This window comes from Pan paniscus, chromosome 3, assembly GCF_029289425.2.
Source record: "Pan paniscus chromosome 3, NHGRI_mPanPan1-v2.0_pri, whole genome shotgun sequence".
Lineage (NCBI taxonomy): Eukaryota > Metazoa > Chordata > Mammalia > Primates > Hominidae > Pan > Pan paniscus.
The window spans coordinates 26,096,888-26,120,880 of record NC_073252.2 but is presented as its reverse complement, the minus strand read 5'-3'; the positions used below and the strand labels follow the sequence as shown (position 1 = coordinate 26,120,880).

At 47.0% G+C, this 23,993-nt stretch overlaps 1 protein-coding gene across 2 annotated transcripts in view; it reads left to right on the top strand.

Annotated features, from left to right (window-relative positions):
* Positions 1–9,180: 9,180 nt before the first annotated feature.
* The window catches only part of SEL1L3 (SEL1L family member 3), a 117,259-nt gene continuing 102,446 nt past the window's right edge, over positions 9,181–23,993 (top strand). Inside the window, exon 1 of one of the 2 annotated variants that reach the window (XM_055111256.2) lies at positions 9,181–10,459. In XM_055111256.2, the coding sequence (XP_054967231.1) occupies positions 10,403–10,459 (57 nt within the window). In that variant the 5' untranslated portion in view covers positions 9,181–10,402. Of the gene's footprint in view, positions 10,460–10,926; positions 11,244–23,993 lie in introns of those variants that run through there. The other variant, XM_034958392.4, reaches the window with a different exon arrangement.

Sequence of the window (23,993 nt, the reverse complement as noted above, 5' to 3'; positions counted from 1 at the left end):
CTGCTAAACCTGACCCAGTTTATTTACACTGTAATCTTACTTCAGAGCATGAGAAGTAAAATGAGCTGCTCTTATCAATTAATAGCTGAAGAAAAATTTAGATTTCAAGTTCAATGTAAGAGCTACTTATTTCAAAGCACTACAGAAATGAAGAGGTGCTTCCTTTTAGGCCAGGAGCTGGGAGGGGAGGGAGGAAGCGCTGAAGAGAATTTGTTTTTTCCTTCCTAAGAGTTTGAATTACTGTGCAATCTTGGATTTTCTAGTGACCTGTGTGAAAGCCCTGGGGCTAAAGCAGACCTATAATGGATCTATTTCTGAATGGTTCAGCAGTATTGGAGTTTAAAACAGCAGTCGTGAAACCTGCATATAATGAGGCCAGTGCTTCCTTCTGCATCCAGGAAGCCATTGGCCACCTGCACTTTGAGAGAGACTGCATGGCCTCTCAAAGTACAGAAGGGGGCAAGCTCCTCCTTGGTCCACTTCCACAATTCTCCAGGGTAGCCAGTCCTATACTTAGCAGACACAGAAGTCGCTCTAGGGATATGAGATAAACGGTCAGCTAAAGACCCTACACTTGCTCTCAAATCTTCCTGCCCTGCCATGCCCACCCCACCTGCAGCACCACGTTCCACTATTAGACATTCACTTCTCTGAGTTAAGCCGTTGTTCCACATTCAAATACCTCTGCGAGGTACATTATATTGTGTTTACCAGTCATTAGTAATTTAGTACAAATATTTGTTGTTTGTTGGATTGACACATGACATGCATTGATCAGAGGCAGGGAGTGGGAAGCTGTACTTGAGTGCAAGGCTGCCTTTCTACTGGCTGCCCCACTCCTCTGAACCTCAGTGTGCACACCAGGAAACCAGGGCGTTAGATCAGCAGATGTCCAACGTCGCTTCCTGTCCCAGCACTGTGTATCTCTGATAGTTGTGGGAAGGGGCACAGATACAACCATGGTGATGGGTCGGGGGGGTGCCTGGATGTGAGGATGATGGCGGGGGCCTGAGACACAACAGAATGAGCACAGAAATTCATGAGAAGGCTCGGGAACTTTGAATTGCTTTATATCAGCCTGTAGCCTTGGGTCTAGGCTCCAGAGTTCAGCACAGAGCCTGGAACCCAATAAGGGCCCAATAACATTAGATGGAAAAGGACGGGAAAATAACAACTATCTATGTATTCGTTTTCTGGGACTGCTGGGAAAAATGAACGCACGCTGGGCAGTTTGAAACGAGGAAATTTGTTGTCTCACAGTTCTGGAAGGTAGGAGCCCAACACCGAGGTACTGGCAAGGCTGTGCTCCCTCTGAAACCTCAAGAGGAGCATCCTGCTGCCTATTCCAGGTTCTAGTTGCCCCAAGCACAGCTTGGCTTGTGGCATCCTGGCTCCAGTCTCTGCCTCCCATGGCCATCTTTTCTCTGGCTCTTCACACTGTCATACCCTGTGTACGTGTCTACGTCCATGTCCACATTTCCATCTTCTTCTTCTTCTTTTTTTTTTCTTTTCTTTTCTTTTTTTTTTTTTTGAGACAGTCTCACTTTGTCGCCCAGGCTGGAGTGAAGTGGCACGATTTTGACTCACTGCAACCTCTGCCTCCCAGGTTTAAGCAATTCTCCTGCCTCAGCTTCCTGAGTACCTGGGATTACAGGTACATGCGACTATGCTGGCTAATTTTTGTATTTTCAGTAGAGACAGGGTTTCACCACGTTGGCCAGGCTGGTCTCCCAACTGCTGACCTCAAGTGATACACCAGCCTCGGCCTCCCTAAGTGTTGGGATTACAGGCATGAGCCACCGTGCCCGGCCCCAAATTTCCATCTTCTTATAAAGACACCAGTCATATTGCGTGAGGGTTCACCTTATGCCTTTTTGTTTTCTTTTTTTCCTGAGACAGAGTCTTGCTCTTTCACCCAGGCTGGATGGAGTACAGTGGCGCGATCTCAGCTCACTGCAACTTCTGCCTCCCAGGTTCAAGTGCTTCTCCTGCCTCAGCCTACCAAGTAGCTGGGATTACAGGCATGTGCCGCCACACCCAGCTAAATTTTGTATTTTTAGTAGAGACGGGGTTTCCCCATGTTGGTCAGGCTGGTCTTGAACTCCTGACCTCAAGTGATCCACCCACCTCAGCCTCCCAAAGTGTTGGGATTACAGGCGTAAGCCACCATGTTAGGCCCACCTTATGACTTTATCTTAACTTGATGACACCTGTATGAACCCTATTTCCAAATAAATTCACATTCACAAGTATTGAGGATTAGGACTCTGACATATCCTTTTAGGGAACACAGTTCAACCCATGACAGCCTACTTCACAGAACTGTTGCAAACATGAACCGAAATGTGAAATGTCTTGATGACTGGAAAGTGTTTATGCAAATGTAGGAGAAGGAACTCAGCTGGGATTTGAGTCTGGCCCTGTCTCCCAATGATCAGGCTACCTGCAGACTCTCAGCATAGAAGCCTCCAAAGCCCAATTTAGGGGTGTGAAGACTAATGAGGGAGAAAGAGTATAGAAAATGAGGTCAAGTCATGAAAGACAAATTTCATTACCTTCAAAGAGTTGCCTGGGCCCACTGTGGGTCCCAAGTGAGGGAGGTGACCGCAAATACCCCATGTGACAATTTAGACGTCCTAGGAGACCAGCCTTGCCTGCTTATTGATGCCACACTGTAGAGAATGGGAATCACTGATTCCCTCATTTTTAGGTCTTTTATTATCAGACTGTGAAGGTGCTGTTAATGAAAAAAAGCTTTAATAAGCACCAGTAATGCATAAACACCACACTACGCAGAAGACAGACATGGTTTCTGACATCCCAGAGTGTGGGTTCTAAGGGACACCCGGATAGCCATGCATGAATTTTATATATTTTTTTCCTTTTTTGTGTGGGGTGGGGGAGTGGGTAGCATCAGGGAAGAGTTGCATTCTAATTGGTTATGAACCACAGGTCTAAATTTCAATTCTGGCCTGAATAGTAATTTTTCCTGAAGGTTTGAATAAATCATCCAATCTGCTTCGGTTTCAACTATTTTCAGCATTTCTATTTTAATCATTAATTCTGACTGCTAAGGACCCCGGAGTCACCGAGCCCGTTTGCGACTTAATTTGGGATGGGAATGAGGCAGGAGGAGAGGATGTGCTGAGAACCAAACAGGAGAAAATGGGCTCGACCTGGAGTTTTGAAAGATTTGGGCCAGATACAAGGGATGTTTTCTTATTAGTGATAGCTGTAATTCTTTGTTTTGCTCTGGCAAGGCGGATTATAGAATTTGCACAAATAGTTTTGGTGAAGATAGGAGAAATTCTCACGTAAGGAAGATGGTTTAATTTTCATTCTGATTTGACTGCAAAGAGACAGTTGGATGAACCCTGCATTAAGGTAAACCACAGAATCTCAAGATAATGAATGCCTATAATCCATTCTACTCCCCTTTTTGCTTTGAATAGTAAGAAGCTCAGAGCTAACTATACTGTCCCGTTAAAATACTCAGGGCACTGTTTCAGTTATCTATTGCTATAAACAAACTACCCTCAAACTTACTGGCTCAAAACAACAATTTATTTTTATCTTCCATGGTTCAGTGAGCTGACAGGACTCAGCTGGGCACTTCTTGCTTTCAAATTCTCATGCAGTTTCAGTGGGATGGTGGCTAGGGTTGGAGTCATCTGAAGACTCAACCGGGACAGATGTTCAAGATGGTTTGCTCATTCATGTTTGGTACCTGGGCTGGGCTGACCTGGATGGTTGAAGGCTGGCTGAGCACCTCTCTCTCCATCCATGTGGATAGCTTGGGCTCTCTCACAACATGCTGGTAGCTGTATGGTGGCTGACTTCCCGGGGAAACACTTCCCTTAGGGTCATAATGGGAGATGTGGTTCACGAGTGGGGTCATCGTTAGAGACATATCACCACAGGTATTTATAAATCTTTTTAAAATTTTTCATGGTCTTATAAGAGCTATATCTTTCCTTGTGAGCCTTTTTTGGAAGTTAGGAAATATGAATAATACACAAACAATGCTTTATTCTTGTCTAGGACTCAACAATTTACCACCACCCTCACTATGCTACCTTACCTGGCCTTCACAACACTGTGTAAACAGGTAGATTAACTTTGTCCCATTTTTACAGACACAGAGACTGAGGACTGAAGATTAGTGATCTTCCCAAGCAAGCCCAGCTATGATGAGGTGGGTTGCCCGGGACAAATGTGTCTGACATAGAAATCTATGTTCTCAAGCACCTGGTGAAGTGCTGGCAGAGGCCTAAACCTAAAACTCAAATGTGACCCCTCCCCACCAGCATGCACCTGGTTGCCTCTCCATTGGCCCTTCATAGCAAGTTTGGTGTAGTGACACGGGCACTAGTCCTTGAGCAAAATTACCAGAATCCAAACTGGCTCTGCCACCTCCTGGCTGTGGACCTGGGATCTTTCCTACGTCTCTGTTTCTTCATTTGTAAAATGAGGCTGATGGTAGTAACAGTGTCTACCTCTCCGGGTTGCCAAGAGAATTACATGAATGAAGGCCTCAAATACTTGATAAGAACTCAAAAAGAAACCTCTCCGTGAAAAGCTGTAGAGGTAAGTGGCTACTAAGAGGACCCCGTTCTAGCTGCCTCTTCTCTGCGTGTTTCTTGATTTTATATGGACTTTACTAAGCATCCCAGCTGATCATGACGTTTCATTGTGCTCGATATTACATAGTATCAGGTGGACTAAAAGCCCTAAATCAATGTTAATGCCTGCCCGATTGCGATTTGAGCTGCAGAATGCAGTTATAAAATATGCCTATGACTTATAGGCACAACCTGCCTTTCCCCAAGCTCTCATGTGCACTCACTCTCTTTTCAATTATTTATAGTGACATTCTCTCCCTCGGTGCCCATTCACTCTTCTCTTACTCATTGTCCCAACTGGATATGCACATTCATCCCTAACTTCTCTCTGCTTTATTCATTTTTCAAACACATGTTCTTCTCAACACCCTCACTCAAAGATCAAAGATCGAAGATGTGCTTACATCTTTTCTTCTTTTTCTTTTTCTTTTTTTCCCGGAGTCTCGCTCTGTCACCCAGGCTGGAGTGCAGTGGCACGATCTCGGCTCACTGCAACCTCCGCCTGCCGGGTTCAAGCAATGCTCCTGCCTCAGCCTCCCGAGTGGCTGGGACTACAGGTGCACACCACCATTCCCAGCTAATTTTTTGTATTTTTAGTAGATATGGGGTTTCACCATGCTGGCCAGGCTGGTCTCAAACTCCTGACCTCATGATCAACCTGCCTCGGCCTCCCAAAGTGCAGGGATTACAGGCGTGAGCCATGGCACCTGGCCCCCAAGATGTCCTTACATCTATGGGCACATGCCCTTGATCTTCTGCATCCTGTGCACTTTCCTTCCCCAAACACCCAGTATACAGGGACTTCTGTTGTCGCTGAGCCTGAAATTCCTGCTTCTTATCCTGATACCCCCCAAGGATGGCAGAAGTTTCTGCAACTATGGCGGTGGGGCAGGATGCAGACCTGGGTATGAATAAGGAGGCCCTGGACATCTGGTTGCACCTGCCTGGAAATGTTCAGCTCACAAAGCTTTCCCTCAATGGCCCAAGAGAGCCAGAGAATGGATTTCCCTGCTGCCCACCTGGACACTGCACAAATAAGTCGTGGGCTGTCCAGAGAGCTTATGTCAGTAGCTGCTGCTTAAGGGGGAAAGTGCTCCTGACACAGGGGAGGGCTTGGCTAAGGGAAGCTGCCCGCTTTTTCCCCCAGCTCAGGGTGGGGGAAAGAATTGAGCTGAATATGCACCTATTCGGAAGGGCAAAGAGCCAAAAATAACCAGGAGCAACAGCATTTCATCTGACAGGCCCAGAAATAGAGCTCATTTTGGAGCATGCCTGGGCTACAAACCGAGTGATTCCAAGACCTTCAGCATCCCATAAAAATACACGGAAAAGCTTTCAGTTTACACAGATGCTTCCTTTTCCTCCTTTACCACAACTTCCCAAGGCAAGGGCTCTGTGGCCCATAGGGAAAGAGTCTGCAGAGTCAGGGATTTGAGGCTCAAAGGATGGGGTCTGAGGATGAGGAGATGAGGCTGGTATCTGATGGGATGTTCTACGGAAGGAAGAAGCAAGAAGTAACTGTTAAACACGGAGGATTTGAAACAAGGAGAAACAGAGACGGGAAATAGATTTAGGGAATGTAATGGCTAGGGGGCCACAAGAAAAATGGAAATACTGCCCATAAAACAATGGCATGCAGGATTTGTCTAGATCCCAGAGGTCACCTTTGGCAGAAAGAAAGACCACGGTTTTCCTATTGGGATGGGGAGTGTGTTGCCTGACAGCAATCTTCTATTTTTGCTTTCCTCTCTTCTATTTCTGCTTTCTTCTCTTTTATTTTGATATAAAAGGCAAATGTCATGGTTCATTCATCTTCATTCTGAATAACTGAAATTACAGGAAAGAGGGAGGGGGAAGAAAGGAGAAGACTGCAGAATTACAGAGAAACCTGAGTGTGGAAATAACCATGTTCTAACAGGAAGAGACTGGGGAGACAACAATGAATAAAAAAAGAAAAGAAGGAAGGGAGGGAGGAAGAAAGATGGAGAGGAAAAAATGAAAAAGGAAGATGTTGGATTCAACTTTATTCAGTGAATATGTCAAAAATGTTCTATGTACAAGGCATGGGGGTACAGAGAAATGGTTAAGAAATAACCCCTGCTTTCGGGGGGCATATAGTCTACTGGAGGAGAACAGGCCAACTAACATACCCAATATAAGGCAGAGTTAGCCAGTGGCCACTTAGGATTACAGGCAATGCCTGCTGGGGGCACAGAGGACCGACCCATTGCGTTTCGACCTGAGGCCATGAGGGAAGATTCCCTAAAACTGGCAGCATTTGCCTCGGCCTCAAACATTTATGTGGGAGGGTAAGTGGATGGAAGGAACACTCTCTACTCCTGCAGAATGCCTTCCTACCCACCTCCTGTAATCTGGAGGTCATTTGTCTCCGCAGGGGCAGATCTCTTTGCCCCAGACATCCTTAGTATATAGAAATGTGGTTACCAAGTGCCGACATGGACAGGGCCACTCCAAAGGTAAGTTTTTACTGATCCACAGCAAAATGCAACATATAAAGACAAGACAGAAATAAAATATTCAGATTAAAGAACAGCCTTTTTTTTTCTTTTTTTTTTTTAAGACAAGGTCTCACTCTGTCGCCCAGACTGGAGTGCAGTGGTGTGATTAGACCTCAGTACAGCCTTGACCTCCTGAGCTCAAGTGATCCTCCCATCTCAGCTTCCTGAGTAGCTGGGACTGCGGGCACACACCACCACACCTGACTAATTTTTGTATTTTTAGTAGAGACAGGGTTTCACCATGTTGCCCAGGCTGGTCACAAACTTCTGGGCTCAAGTGATCTACCCGTGTTGGCCTCCCAAAGTGCTGAGATTACAAGTATGAGCCATGGCACCCAAACCAGTCTTTTCTTAGGATGTTAGGCCCTTCCTAATTTTTTGATGGTAAAAGGCCTTGTCTTTTTAATGAAATGATACTGACAGAAGATAGTATATGCAGTTGGTTTATAAAAACTATTTTTGCTTGGTAAAGTAATAGTTGACCAAGTGCATTGGTCCCCGAGACGTGACTGATCTTAAACCATTTTGGGCCAGGCATGGTGGCTCACGGCTGTAATCCCAGCACTTTGGGACGCCTAGGTGGGTGGATCACGAGGTCAGGAGTTCAAGACCAACCTGGCCAACATGGTGAAACCCCCATCTCTACTAAAAATACAAAAATTAGCTGGGCATGGTGGCAGGTGCCTGTAATCCCAGCTACTCGAGAGCCTTGAGGCAGGAGAATAGCTTAAACCCAGGGGGTGGAGGTTGCAGTAAGCCGAGATCACGCCACTGCACTCCAGCCTGGGCAACACAGTGAGACTCCGTCTCAAAAAAAAAAAAAAGAAAAAAAAATTTCAGAGTCTCAGAACATCTCACCTGGAATGCTATGATGTGCCACCTAGGCATGCAGATGCAGTCCTTTCTCCAGCCCCTCCCTCCAGGCCTCTGAAGTCTCCTCCTAGGGGCGGGCCGTGATGAGCTCAGGACTCTGTGCCTTTGTCCTTTCCCGTGTTGAGGTGTGGAATTGGTCCCTTTCCAAGGGCATGTGATAAACTGACTCACACCAAGGCAGTAATAAGGGAGGCCAATCTCCCCCTGAGGCCTTCGACTGTTAGTGGAGTATTAAAACTTAATTTAAACTGATGAATTGTAATGGTGAGATTTCAAGCCCTTCCATGGGACAATGGGAAGATATATTTCTTTTTAAATAAAGGGCTTTCTTCTGAAATCAGACCACGCCCTTTCAATGACTGACACAAACTGCTGGAGAGACGCAAAAGTAAGAGCTGATTCTGTCTTCTGGATCAAAACGTCCCACTCCCCCGTGAAAAGAAATCTTGACTTTTTCTCTCCCCCTCTCCAACACAGGATGAAGCAGTTAATCCCACCACCTCTAGCTCAGGATGAGAGAGCAACTCACACATCCCTCTTAGAAGACCAAACTCTGGCCGGTTTTCTGCATGCCTGATGCTCCTTGCAGAAACAGAACCATCCTGCCTACCTCTGGAATCCTGGGGCCTCAGGTGGTGCCCAGTCCACAGTAGGAACACAATAGGAGATGAGTGAGTAGGGGAGAAGTGAGCAGTTGGATATGGCAAGTTAGAAACAGTCCAGCCTCCAGTGGGGCACTCTGCTTACCTACACTTAGGTAAACCCAAATCCTCAAAGCTCACAAGGCCTTGAAAACTCCCAATTCCATGAATCCTGATTACAAACAACCCGGAGGAACCATTTAGCTCCCCGAAGACCAACAGGATCTGTGTGCAATGTGGGAGGAGAGAAACTCCGGAGCGTGGCCCAGGAAGACAGGTGGCAACCCTAGAAATGCTGCAATGCCTGTTGAAGCCCCTTCCCCCTGAACTGGCCGACAATTTTCCTTCCATATACATTAAAAGCATAGTCTGTATTTGGACCTGATGGAAAAGATATAGACAGGATCTGGGACAAAGCCACCAAATCTTTTGTTCCCTTGGACACTCGATAGAATAAATGTTTTCCACGTCACACAGGAGAATGTTAAGTGCTTTGTTTCTGCAGAAGTGGAACAGAGATAGTGGGAGCATCTGTCAAAACCCCCAAAATGCTTTAATGTGGTGGCAGCTGGCTGGGAGGAGCAGGAGCCCAGTTCCCTAAAAGCCAATAGTTCTGGAAATGGAGGAGGGCTGTTTGAACCAGCGCATTAACATCACCCAGGAGCTTGTTAGAAAGGTACATTCTCAAGTCCCTCCCAGGACCAACTGAGTCAGAAATTCTAGGGCTGAAGTCCAGGAATCTGTGTTTTAACAATCCCTCCAGGTAATTCTGAAGTTTGAGAACCGGTGGAATAAGGCCAGGGGACTCACACAAGGCCACAGCTCTTAGGTGACCTAAAAAAAAGTGGACGACAGCTGAGGAGCCACCATGCCTGGTGTGGCCAGGCCTGTACTGAAGCAGCTGAGGGCGCGTCCAGGCACAGGGGATGCCCACGCCCGTCAAACCATCCCAGGCACCCCGTCTCACCACCAGCCTCTCCCCGACGTCTGTTGTGACTTGACCTATGCTCGTGGCACAGGGAAAGGGCTGTGGCCTCTCAGGCTCCCAGGCTATTATTAGTTCCAATCCGCACAAATCTACCAGTGCTAAAGGGAAGCTTCTGCGAACTTTGGAAGGTGGATTAACTGTTTCAGAGCAGCAGCTGCGGGCCCAGATAGTTGTCGGAGCCGCTAGACACAGCCAAGCGCTTCCCTGAACGCCAAGGCCGGCGGCGAGCTGGTGGTCCCGCCGGCCGGAGGCCCCTCCCCGCCAGGCCGCAGAACCCGGGTCGGAGAGCAGCCAGTCTCAACCTGCGTCCCCAAGGCCGAGGATGTGTCCTGGTTTTTTAAAAAGCTGTTTGCGCACTTCCAGGGCCTCACCCCTTTCATTTGGGGCTCCAGTATTACTGTATTGACCTAATTAATTCATTTTCTTCTCGGTCCAAAGTGGAAGCCGGAGCACAGGGATGCAAATCAAATACAAACCCGTCCTGGGTGCCAATACTCTGGACAATTAAAACAAAGAGCGCAGTGGTGGCGGTGGCGGCGGCACCACACAAAACCCTCGGGAAACATCCAGAACGTGCCGCGAACCAGCCGGCAGGGTGGGGCGCAGCCCGGCTGCAAACATGCCAGCAAGGAGGCGGTCCCAACCCCGCAGGTGGACAGGTGGAGGTTGGCAGGGGTCAAAATCCATCCTGAAGGCCTGGGAGCCGGGCAGCTGCGCGGCACAACTCCAGGGGGCACACTCGCCCTGCGCCCTGCGGGAATGGCGCCCCGGCCAAAAAAGCAACCAGACAAAAACCCATTGCACGGGCGGGAACTGGTCTGTGCGACCCGCAAAAGGGGTGGGTGGGAGAGGAAGAATGCGGGAGCGAGGAAGAGGATGGGAAGGGAGAAAGAGGAAAGGGAGGAAAAGGAGAAAGTGAAAAAGAGAGGGGGTTTGGGAGCGCGAGGGGAGAAGGAAGAGGGAGCCGGAGGGAGAGGAGGGGGATCGCAGAGAGCAGGAGCGCGGAAGGGGGGCGGGGGAGGAGCAGAGAGAAAGGGAAAGGGGGGTGCGCCGGGGCCCAGCGACCCGGGCGGGGGGTGGCGGCGGCCAAGGGGCGGGACCCGGGTCGGTGTCCACCTGCGTGGGCGCCCGCTGCCCCGAGGGGTGGAAGCCCGGGGGCCAGAGGGAGCGGCCGGGAGGAGGGCTGGGCAGGGAGGCAGAGGGGAGGGAGAGGACGGCGACGGGGAGGCGGGGAGGAGCCGGCGCTCGGCTGGGGCTGCGGGGGCGGCGACGGCGGGAGCGGCAGTGGCGGCGGCGGCGGGTCCGGAGGTGGCGGCAGGTGGCCCCGCGCGCGGCGGCCGGCCCGGCCGGGGGCGGGCGGGAAGGTGGCGCCTCGGGCGGGGGCCGGTCCCTGCACCAGGTGACCTGTTCCGGCCCGGATCCGGGCGGCCTCGCCATGCAGCGGCGCGGCGCGGGGCTCGGGTGGCCGCGGCAGCAGCAGCAGCAACCCCCGCCGCTCGCGGTCGGCCCCCGGGCCGCAGCCATGGTCCCCCCGAGTGGCGGCGTCCCCCAGGGCCTCGGCGGCCGCTCTGCCTGCGCGCTGCTCCTGCTCTGCTACCTGGTGAGCGCCGGACCCTGCCCGGGTCTTCCCCTCCGCGCGGGGCCCCGGGGACGCGGGTGGGGGCGGCCGGGGACACCCGCCACGCGGGGCGGGGACGCCGCTGCTAGTTTTCTCTCTTCCTCGTCGCTGCGCCCCGGGCGTTCCCGGCACCTGGGATAGGTACCCCGGGCGTGGAGAGGGGCGCTTGGACCGGACTTGCCAAGCTGCTCTCTCGCTCGTGCTCATTCCTCTCCCTCCTGGACTCTCTCTAGACCCGGGTCGGGTTACCCTCGAGACCCCTTCTTGTCCTCGACTCCACCCGGGAGCCTCGCCGCCCGGAGTTCGCTCCCCGCCCCGCCGCGCGCAGTCTCCAGCACCCCCCAACCCCCCACCCCTCCTGGGCTTCCCTCTCAATCTTCTCGCAGCTCCTTTCCTTCCCGTGCCCAACTTCGCCTCTTACTCTCGGCGCCCGCCACCCGCGTCGACCCTCCTTTTAGTTTCCACCGGGTCCTCCCGGCCCGGACAGTTTTCTGCCAACGCACCTCGCATCTCCAGCGCTCTTCAACTCCTCCTTGGTCACTCCAGCCAAGTTGCGGATGCCGGAAAGAAATCTAGTTCTCTGTAACACGCTTACCGCCAGAGTGGTGACTTTAGCTGCGTCTTGAACATTGTCGTTTCAGAGAGTATGTTTGGCTCATGCATGTCAGTTTGCAATTTGCACACTTCTTGGCTTCTGTTTTAGTCATCAACTAAAGGGCAGTAACCTATTTTTCAAAACCAGTTTATTTTAAATACCACAGTAGCCGAGACCCCTCAGAACAAAGTGGGGAGAAATTTTCTCAGTTCCTTTGAGGGCTTGCTTGCTTCTGTTTTGAGTTCTCCTAAACAATAGTAAATTTACAGAAGGCGACACCCTTCCTGCCCAGAGTAACTTATGTTCCAAAATCCTGCAGAAACCTTGGGTTATCTCGCCATATATTACTGTAAATAAATGAAATGGAAAATGCTGAATCATGAAACTGATGTAATAGGAAATTCACAGAATGCCAAAAAAAAAAAAATGAGCAGTGTCATTGTCCAGAATTCATTTCACTTATGTGGCATTGTCATTATTTGGAGTCTTTCTTTTTGGAAGCTAAAAACTGCTTAGGAGATACTGGCAGAAATTAGAATTTGATTCTGAAGAAATTTGCCACTCAGCCCGTTTCTTTTAACGTTTTTTACTTCTTGAATGTTTCATTTCTTGAAGCAAGAAGGTGTAAAAATGCAAATTATAATTCTGCCTGTGCATCTACCTGTTGAGCAATCCGTGCTTTTACTCATATTTCAGAATTAGCCAATATCAAATTGTGTGGTTGGGCTTACTTCATATTTTCATAAGAAGTTGTCAGTTAACATGAATGATATTCTTTTGCCCAAGAGATATTATTATTTAATATTTATGCCACAAGGTTACAACACACAGGCTCATAAATAAAACTGCCATAACAAATGACAAGATTTCAGTTTAAACAGATGATCCCTGTACACAGGGCCCTGCTGGCTACCCACAGAAGCAGAAGTGATGTAGTAGAGTGTTGCGTGAAACATTCATATACAAATGGGCCGGGCCGAAAAGTTCCACGTGGACATCTCAAGACCTGGCAAGGAGGGGGACTACTTCTGGACAGTTCAGGAAGTCAGAGTCAGGAGAGCAAAGCCTAAGGGCCTAAGTGGACTCTGGAAACAGAGATGGATGATGATGGAGCAAGTATTCCTGTGAAAGTTCTGTGTACACCAAGGGGGATTAAGAGAACAGAGGGAAAAATGATGCCATGGATAGACTCAAGTGAGATAGTGAAGGAGTGAGGAAGGGCTCCGGAAAGAGTAATTTTAAAAAATACTGTGATGTGGAAAATAACTAGAGCATGGATGAATGTCTTGGCAGATGGGGAAGGAATGGATTTGGGGACCTCATGGTGGGGGGAAATGTCAGTGCTTCCTGCCTTTGTATGCTTCCTTCAGATGGACTTCTGATACGCTTACTGTACAAGACAGACTTTGATAAACAAGAGAGCCATTTTGCAAAGGACACAAAAGGCCGACTTAAAAGGTAGTCTCCACATTTTGTTCTGAAGATCTAGCCGTTTACTAGGGATGTTGCTCTTGGGTCTACACTACCCAAGAGACTACTGAAGGCAAGGCTTCTTGACCTTGGAGAAGCTTGGTGTGAGAATTGGGGAAAATGTAAATATCCATATGAAACACTTGAAAAACATAGAACAATAGAGAGAAAACGCAAATGTATAATTGTGTGCATTTTGCTCAATCAAGGAATGCTACCTGGAGGAAGTGGTTGGTCAGGGGGATGGGGCTGGGCAGGTGCAGGGTAGAGATGGAGCAGAATAGCTGGGCAGGATCCCAGGAATATGTAGACTCTAGAGGAGGAAAGGTCTTTCATAATTTGAAAGCCTACATGGTAATAACGATAGCTTACATTGTGCTATACATTGTGCTAAGTCGTTTATAGGCATTATCCAGTATTTATCTTAGCAACAACCCTCTGAGGTAGGAGCTACTGTAATCTCCATTTAGATGAGATAACAGAGACTCAGAGAGGTTAAGTTAGTTGCCCCAGGCCATACAGTCTGAGATTGAAACCCAAATCTGTCTCCCTCCAGAGCCCCAGCTCTAAACCACGCTAGCTTATTGTCTTCTGGATTTTGCTGCTTGTAACTCATTCTTCATCGATGTACGGGCCATTAGCAAAGCTCTAGCAATTAGCAGCTACTGTGCAATTGGCCAGGATGTGAGGTCATGTCTAAAGTAATCTAAAATATACAAAGCAGGAAGCGCAGGCCACAGAATAGAAGCAGGTTGTTAAAGTGGGGAAGAAAGGTAAAGCCAGAAAATATTTGCCATCGTTAATGAAGAGATAAAGGTTTGGGGTTTTTATGTAGTCCAGAGGCAGCTGGTGGAGTTTAGCATTTGAGTTTGGATGAATGTGCATACAAGTGTACAGCAAATGTGCCTTGGAATGCATTCCAAAGCCAAATTGCCTATGATTTGGGGACCAGTTCCTGTTTTGTGTTATCTTCACCTATTTGCCTGTTCACAAGGGCTGGAGGTTGAGAGCAGCCTCTGAATAGATGCCTTTAAGCACCTGCCCTCACAGGGAGCATGCTTCCTGGAGTCAGGGTCCTGAGGAGTGGGGGCCTTCCGTCTCCATAGGCTGGGACGGAGTAACCTTCAGTATCAGCTCAAAAAGAGTACTGTGTCTGTAGCTAGGATACTGCCAAAGCATGAATAATTGTGATGAGGGCTGAAAGATAAGTCACGGAACGATGCCAAACAGATTTCTGAAAAGATGATCCCTGGTTCCAGTGGCTGCCAGAAAATTCTGAGGTCACCAAAGGTCAAGATGCAGAGAGCCTCCTCAGAGAGGGAGAGGGCCTCGAAAGCAAAAGATAATGAAATTGCTTCCACTGAGGTCGCGGGTGCTGAGTACTGTGCTCCACGCAGAACTTTCCCTGCCCAACGGGCCTTCTTGCTATTTTCTTACACCATTAACTCTTACCTTCTTCCAACTTGGCTAGAACCAGCCTGAGGCTGCCCCAGCTCTCTATCTGTGATAATGGCACTTCCAGAAGACAATCTTGTTTGTTCTAAGCTCTGGTCTCCAAAGTATAATATTTTCTTATATGAAAAGATAAATCTCAGGATGGCCAGTATTGATGTCAGCTGTCAGTTGAAATGTTCGGAGTGGATAGCTGCACTTGTTAGACAATCAGACTGAGGACAAAGAAGTAAGAGGACATTAACAGCACAGAGGCTGGGCGCGGTGTCTTACGCCTGTAATCACAGCACTTTGGGAGGCCGAGGCAGGCGGATCACGAGGTCAGGAGATCGAGACCATCCTGGCCAACATGGTGAAACCCCATCTCTACTAATAATACAAAAATTAGCCAGGTGTGGTGGCGTGCACCTATAATCCCAGCTACTTGGGAGGCTGAGACAGGAGAATTGCTTGAACCCAGGAGGCAGAGGTTACAGTGAGCTGAGATCGCGCCGCTGCACTCCAGCCTGGCGACAGAGTGAGACTCTGTCTCAAAACAAACAAACAAACAAAACAACAAAATAAAAAAAACAAAAACAAAACAACAACAACAAAAAAACAGAACAGATACATGTGGGACAGTTAGCAGACAGCGGCTGTGACAGAGCCTTGTACAGGATTCCCTGTAAGTGGCCACAGACCCTCGGTCATCCATCTGAGAGTATTCATTAACCCCTCACTATGTGTGCAATGCAGGGCATGAGAAGATCAAAACGAGGTAAAGAGATCTGCAGTTATCTAGCTTGAGGGAGAGGTATTATGAATATTTGAAAATAGAGATCATCCCCAAACCTCACATCAACCAATAGCTTCCATATTCATCCTGACTGGAGCTCCTAAAATTTCCCAAGCCATGGTGTTGGCCTCTTGCCTTCTATTTCTTCTGGCTGCCTGTTGGCAAAAGCGTCAGAGCTAGAGGACAGGTAGGAGAGAATAACCCAGGCAATTCGCTGGAAACATGGATAGAATGGAGTAGACCGTAAATAGCCTAAAGTGAATTCAGTTACCCTGTTTAATGGCTCATGCCATTCCCCTGAGAAAGGAGCCGAGGGGCAGGAGGCGTGTTCGGCCCGTGAGGAATGGCTGATGGGATTCTGCCTTAGCAGGCCTTGTTTCCCATCTCTACCTGGAGAAGGGCTTAGTTATACTGGGGAGCTGGCTGAGTCTGGTGTTTGTGTGTTTGTGGTTAAGGCAATATCTGTCTCCTCCAAACTCAAGGCATGCCGGCATAATGGCATTTTAGCCCCAACCCTTTCAAGATGGGAATAAGGAAAGTCATGAGATTCCCCAACCCTGTAGCCAGAAAGCGGTGACAGGTGTATAAAGGCAAGGACGTGAGTTGAGGGCATCATCTTTGGGTGTTGTTAGAAGACAAGAGGCACACCTTCACTGGCTTTGGAGTCAGCCAATGTGGATTTGAATTTTGGTTCTGCTTTTTGGTAGCTGGTTGACCTTGGGCAAGTTACTTACCCTCTCTGAAGGCATTCCATTGCCTCAGCTGTAACAGTGGGATGCTGTCTCCCTCTGTGGGTTGTTGTGAGGATTGGGTTAGAAGTGAGAAGTTCTATGAGGTCCCATGTGAGAGGAGGAGGTTAGAAGTCAGACAGAGAAAAAGGTTTAACACACCCATCCCAGTGCTCAGTACACAGTAGGTACTCAATGAAATAAGAGCAAACCAAGCTTAGGTAGCTTTGTGTGATGTAAGTTGGGAAGAAACAGCATATTAAATAGTATGGGGGAGAATCTTACACAACCAGGAATATTGATCATGACTGTGATGGTGTGGCTCTGGCCAGCTCTCAGGTTTAGGAGGGAATAATACTCAACTGGGAAGTTCTTCCCTAAGCGCATGCTGATTTTGAAGTCTGTATTGACATCATCATCCATTTTGCTTAATTGCATGCTTTGTTGACCTAAACAGAATTTTTGCTTATATCTAGTAGACAGAAATTACAAAAATAGGCCCTTTAAGGCAAGACACTTACCTTCTTGATCTAGGGAAAATGTGATCCAGCCAGTTTGAAGAGAAAGCCCTCATGAGCCACAGTTTTCTTAGAAGAATGGGGCAGAAAGGTCAGGAATGAGAAAAACAGTTATTGTTTTCTTATCATACCCACCCACAGACATGTGTACATGCCAGTGAACTTCCCGTAGCAAGATGTGAATGATTTAAAGTTTCCCAATCTCTCTGTTCCTTCCTTAAATACCAAGTGGAGACCAGATAGAGAACAAAGCCAAGTTTTCTCAGCTCTTTGAGCAAGGGAGGGTTATTTGAATAGCATCTCTTCGTATTGATTTTCTTAAAGGAATCAAATGCAGTTATCCTAAAAGAAGTTTAGGTCATACTGATAGTTTTATTTTTCCATCCAGAATATACATAAATTCATCTGTTTCTTGATTCCCAGGCTGAGTTCAATGCATTTAGATCTCCTATTTGGGGTCTTCTATCATGAACACACATTAACCGGCCCATTTCTTTGTTTTTGGTTTTTTTTTTTTTAATTACAATACATGCACATTTACACAAAAGCAAGAGAATCTGTGTTTTGTGACTGTGCATGACGTTGTCAAATTTGACTTTGATGAGGGCTCACATCTGGTGTAAACATATTTGAGGGCTCAAGCATTTTTCAGGGCCCAGCTCTGTTGCGTGCAAAATGGATCAGTATGTTGCTTTCAAGGTGGAACATCTATTGTAGCTGCCTAAACGACATAATTTGAGGGGCACAGATGCCCCTCTTCACCCCAAATATCTTGCTTTGAGTTGCGGTGCATTTAGACTGTGCTTTTAAGGCATTATCTCCACAAAGCTGGTGTAGAAATACAGATACGTGACCTTACCTCAGTATTTTTTCATTATCACAGTAACATGGATGAACTTGCCAGATGAACAGGAATTCAGCAGAGGGTCGAGGGATGAGAAATCTTAAAAATTTAATTTGTATTTTTGGTGTGGAGAAATGGAAACGGTCTAGAATGTAGGGCAGTTGTCTGAAAAGGTCTAGAAGGACAAAATAGCTGGGAGAAGTTTGCCCCAAATGGGTAAGGTGGGTGCCAAGGTGCCACCTTCTCTGACCTCACAGTTCCCCAGCTCAGCTCTGATCCCCAGGGACCAATGAGGTGCCAAAGGGTAATTCCTTTGGAAGGAATTAACGAGGCTGGGAGAAAAATAGAGAAATGATGGGGACCCCTTACAAGAGAACTTACGAGTATAAGAAGAAGGCAGTGGGGACTCAAAACTGATCAAGTCATTTGGTTTATATGCAAGTGCCCTCAGGGCCACTGAGGCACCTGGCAGAAATGCCCATGCCCAGTGCTTTTTGTTTTTCCTGAGACGGAATCTCGCTCTGTTGTCCAGGCTGGAGTGCAGTGGCACAATCTCGGCTCACTGCAACCTCCACCTCCCAGTTTCAAGTGATTCTCCTGCTTTAGCCTCCCAGGTAGCTGGGATTACCGGTGCCCGCCACCACACCTGGCTAACTTTTTTTTTGTATTTTTAGCAGAGACAAGGTTTCACCTTGTTGACCAGGCTGGTCTCAAACTCCTGACCTCAGGTGATCCGCCCGCCTCGGCCTCCCAAAGTGCTGGGATTACAGGCATGAGCCACCATGCCCGGCCCCAGTGCTTTATTTCAGCAAGAAACACTTACTAAATTCTTACTGTGTGTCAGACTCTATCTTAGAAGCTGGAAACATAACAATGACATGGACTCTGAACTCATAATTTCTAAACAAAGGAACATGCAGATAAATTTTTAGCTTGTGTTAATGCAACCTGGCATGTGAAAATACCTATGAAGGCTGGACACGTGTCATGCCTGTAGCTGGAACTCTTCAAGTTAATTGCCTTATTTTCCTGGCAGGAAACAGCTTATAACCACACACATGACTTGAGCCAGGAAGTCAGCTTCAGCTTAATCAATATTTAGAGTGTGATGTGTTGCTAATCAGTGTTGGTTTTGTGCATAGGAAAGGTAGCCACGACTCGTGGTGAATCAGCTGCCCACAGGGTCTGCTACAAGCCACCGGATGCCAGCTTCCTTCATTGCATGGGTGCCTCAAAGCACCTTCTTGAAGGGTTTAGACCATGTTCTGCACAGGCCATGCAGGGTGATTTTGAGGCCCTCTTTGGGGCCAACACACCCTCATTAACTTAAGGAAACATTGCCCCACCCCGAAGTCTCTCTTCTCTTGTACTCCAGCTGTCATTCAAGCTTCTCCTACTTGTCAAACAATCCATCTCAGTGCTTAAAATTTGATCTCTTTGCCTAGCTTAACTTCATGTTATCCTCTGACTTAGATCTTTTCTGAAAGAAACAATAGCAAAATGTCAACACTCTCCACCAGGGAACCTTAGAAAAATACAGAATCAAGCCCCATCAACTACACACATATGAAATGATGCCCAGTTGAGCTATTCACCCCGTTTCTCCTATATGAGAACTCCTAACAAAGCATATCTTCTGTCACCTTTTGTTCTTCAAAACTCTATCTGGGATAATAGCTTGATAATTGGCCAGGCGCTGTAGGCTCATGCTGTAATCCCAGCACTTTGGAAGGCCGAGGTGGGTGGATCACCTGAGGTCAGAAGTTCGAGAGCAGCCTGGCCAACATGGTGAAACTCGGTCTCTACTAAAAATATAAAAATTACCCGGGTGTGGTGGCACGTGCCTGTAGTCCCAGGTACTCAGGAGGCTGAGGCACGAGAATCACTTGAACCTGGGAGGCAGAGGTTGCAGTGAGCTGAGATTGTGCCACTGCACTTGAGCCTGGGCGATAGAGGGAGACTCAGTCTCAAAAAAAAAGCTTGATAATTTAGAAAAGCAGTTCGCAAACTATAGGCCTGTGGGCCTGTCCAGTCAGCTGCCTGTTTTTGTAACCAAAGTTGTATGGGACCACGGCCACACTCATTCAGTTATGTGTTGTCCCTATGGCTGTTTCAAAGTGTCCCTGCAAAACCTAAAATATTTACTATCTGGCTATTTTTTTTTTTCCCAAGAAAGTCAGCTGACCTCAAATTTAGAATAGCACTATTCAGTTGAAATACAATGTGAACCACAAATTTCAAGCCACATATGTCATTTTAAATTCTCTAGTAGCTATGTTAAAAAAGTAAAGAGAGGCCGGGGGCAGTGGCTCACACCTGTAATCCTAGCACTTTGGGAGGCCGAGGCAGGTGGATCACCTGAGGTCAGGAGTTCGAGACCAGCCTGGCCAACATGGCAAAACCCTGTTTCTACTGAAAATACAAAAATTAGCTGGGCATGTTGGCACATGCCTGTGATCTCAGCTGCTCAGGAGGCTGAGGCAGGAGAATCGCTAGAACCCGGGAGGCGGAGGTTGCAATGAGCCGAGATTGCCCTATTGCACTCCAGCCTGGGCGACAGAGCGAGACTCCATCTCAAAAAAAAAAAAAAAAAAAGGTAAGAAGAGCAGGCATAATGAATATTAATGTATTTTATTTAACTCAGTGTATCCAAATATTGTCATGTCAATATACAATTAATATAAAATTTATTAATGAGATATTTTGCAGCCCTTTTTTTTTATACAAAGGGTTTGAAATTCAATGAATATTTTACACTTACAGGACATCTCAAATCAGACCAGCCACATTACAAGTGCTTAATATGACTTGTGACTACCGTGTTGGATAACATATGTCTAACACCTATATACCTTGGGGTAACTTTTACTGCACCTGAGACTTTGAAACAGGTGAAAATGAAATAATCTCCATATAAGTATATGGAGAGTTTTTTTGAAACAGAATTTGAAGGGACGGCTCTGTGGAGAGTACACGGTGAAATGTGTATATGCCTTCTTATTTTTATTTTTATTTGGGAGGGGACAGGGCCTTACTCTATTGCTCAGTCTGGAGTGCATTGGCACTATCATAGCTCACTGTAACCTTGAATTTTGAGGCTCAAGTGATCCTCCTGCCTTGGCCTCCCAAAGCACTGGGATTACCAGCATGAGCCACAACACCTGGCTTGTATGTATGTCCATTATCCACAATGTTATAAGCATGGACCATCAAACAAAACTGAAACCACGCTCAGGGTGCTGCATTAATTAATGAAGAAAAGTGGACTGTTGCATTTTTAGCAGTAAGATGTAGAATAATGAACACGGTTATTATGAACTGCACTTTTCTAGTAAAATCAAATGGTCATTACCCTGGCATTCTGTTTAAAAGAGGTTTTCACTGGAGATCCTAGCATCAGCATTAAAAATCTGACACCCCCTATCCCTACTCAAAAAATTATCAAAGTGGGAGAGCTGAGCCTGGGTGAGTTTTTAAGGTATACATGAAAGGAATGAGGAAGAGGTTTTAAGTTGTTCTTTGGGAAAGAACAAAGTGTGTTATTTAATACACCTCTGCATGTCCTGGGTGCTGGGCTGCCCTTTGTCTCACAAAATAAGCAAATGTCTTATTTGACATTTGACTTATTTGTGGGATTAGTGAGGGAAACATTCGGGGCATTGCTTTGGAATAAGGCGTGTTGGCCACCCATTGGCTGGTTCGGCTTCCACCAGCACCAGCGATCCCTGGCCTTGGGTGAAACTCTGTTGTGGACTTAACACTGTGATTTGCATCTTGAGAATGGGGGCGACATCTTGGCATATCTGGCTGAATTAATAAACCGGCACTTATGGACAAATGCTGGGTGCATCCCTATTCATGTGGAAGCAGAATTTAGTCTAGAGTTTCCAGGAGGCCATGGAATGGTGACCATTAGTCACCATTGATATCATTTGCTATGGCGTGGGGAAGGTGGGAGTGGGTGGGTGGCTAGAAAAGGAGCCAGGTTTCTGGGCTTGCCTTTGCTCACCCACCAGCTGGGTGGTGTTGGAGAATGTCACCTCTTGATTGTCATTTCCTCGTCTGCAGAATAAGAGAGTAGACTGGCTTGTCACCAGACTCATCCACTGTAACATTCTCTGCTTCTAATTATGAGATGATTTTTATATGTTTCCTCCCTGTAATCTGGCAGCATAAACGAGAACATAAAACAATTAAACCTCTCCTGGGGGGGGTGGCATGGACAGTTTGCATTGTACCCCCTTCTTTATATATCTCTTCCCACAGGTTTCCCATGACTGGTCAAAAGGAATCACCAGCTCTTCTCCTATTCCCTCTGCCATTTGCAGAAGACATAGTTTCCACTGTGACCTTTTTTTTTTTTTTTTTGAGACAGAGTCTCACTCTGTCGCCAGGCTGGAATGCAGTGGCACGATATCGGCTCACTGCAACCTCTGCCTCCCGGGTTCAAGCGATTCTCCTGCCTCAGTCTCCCCAGTAGCTGGGACTACAGACATGTGCCACCACGCCCGGTTAATATTTGTATTTTTAGAAGAGACGGGGTTTCACCATGCTGGCCAGGATGGTCTCGATCTCTTGACTTCGTGAACCGCCCACCTCAGCCTCCCAAAGTGCTGGGATTACAGGCGTGATCCACCATGCCCGGCCCACTTTGACCTTTTAGGACAGTTGCTTTCTCCTCACCTACTTAAAAAAAAATTGTGTAGTACACAATTCAAAAGTTAGGGAAGGATATACAGTGCATCTTTCTCTCTTATTCTGTCTCCTGGTCACCTCATTCTTATCCGTGTAAGCAACCAGTGATATGTGTATTCAAGTGACTATGCACATGTACATATATGTGTGTGTGTGTGGTGTGAGTGTGTATTTAATCCAAATGGTATTTCTGAGTCTGTTTTTAAAAAGCAAGCAAAAAAATGGGAAGTGACTGCCAGTGGGTACTGGGTTTCATTTTGGGGCAATGAAATGTTTGAAAATTGATTGCTGTAATGATTGATTGTTGACTAACTCTGTAAATCTACTAGAAAACGTTGCAATTTACACTTTCAGTGTGTGAATTGTGTGGTGTGAATTATATTCCAACAAACCTGAAATTTCAAAACCTGGGCTGGGCACAGTGGCTCACGCCTGTAATCCCAGCACTTTGGGAGGCTGAAGTGGGTGGATTACCTGAGGTCAGGAGTTCGAGACCAGCCTGGCCAACATGGTGAAACCCCATCTCTACTAAAAATACAAAAATCAGCCGGGTGTGGTGGCAGGTGCCTGTAATCCCAGCTACTCGGGAGGCTGAGGCAGGAGAATCACTTGAACCTGGGAGGCAGAGGTTGCAGTGAGCCGAGACTGCGTCACTGCACTCTAGCCTGGATGACAGAGTGAGACTCCATCTCAAAAAAACAAACAAACAAACAAAAAAAGAAAACTCTGAAAATTCAAAAACAAACAAAAAAACCAGACAGAAAACCCTTTGAGATCATTCCATTTTCTGTACGTGAAGAGCTTCCTCCTTTTAAAAGCTGTATGGTACTCTACGAGTGGATGTACTATTTTTATTTAACCAGCTCCCTCTTGATGGGTTTAGGCTTCCCTATCTCCTGCAATTGCAAACTGTACTGGTGTGAAAATCTACACAAACATCATTTTGCACAACTTTCAGTGTATTAGTAGGTTAAACTCCTAGTAGTGAAATTATTGGTCCAGAGGGTGAGTGCAGTTATAATTTTAGTAGATATTACTTGATTGGCCTCATAAAGATTAGAGATTACTGCCACCAACAATACATAAGAGGGCATGCTTCCTACACTCTGGTCAGTACGATGTGTTATCTGACTTTTTGATCTTTGCAAATCTAGTAGGGAAAAAATGGTATCTCAGTGCAGTTTCAGTTTGCATTTATCTTACTATGAATGAGCATTTACTTGTTGATTAGCTATGTCATTTGCTCATTTTTGTATGAATTGTTAGCCTTGTTTCTAATTGACATTGACTATCAGTTGCTTTAAAAGGGAGACACCACCCCCTTGTACAGAAACCTTTGTTGATTCTTTGCTGTCGGTAGAATAAAAGTTCACATTCATTGGGCTGGGACTCAATGTTCTCCAGGGCCAAACTCTACTTTTCTTTTCAACCTCATACCTGCGTGTCCACATAGCTGCTTGCTATTCCCCAAGTACACCTGCATTCCCTTGCCTCTTGCCCGGCTTATGCTGTTCACACCCCTTGCAGTGCCTTTCCCTTGTGTCTCTACGTGAAGAACTTCTTTTCGTCCCTCAAAGCCCAACTGAGATACCGTTTCTTCCATAAAGCGTATCCCAGACCTTCCAGTTAGAATTATTCTCTCTCAGTGCTATGCA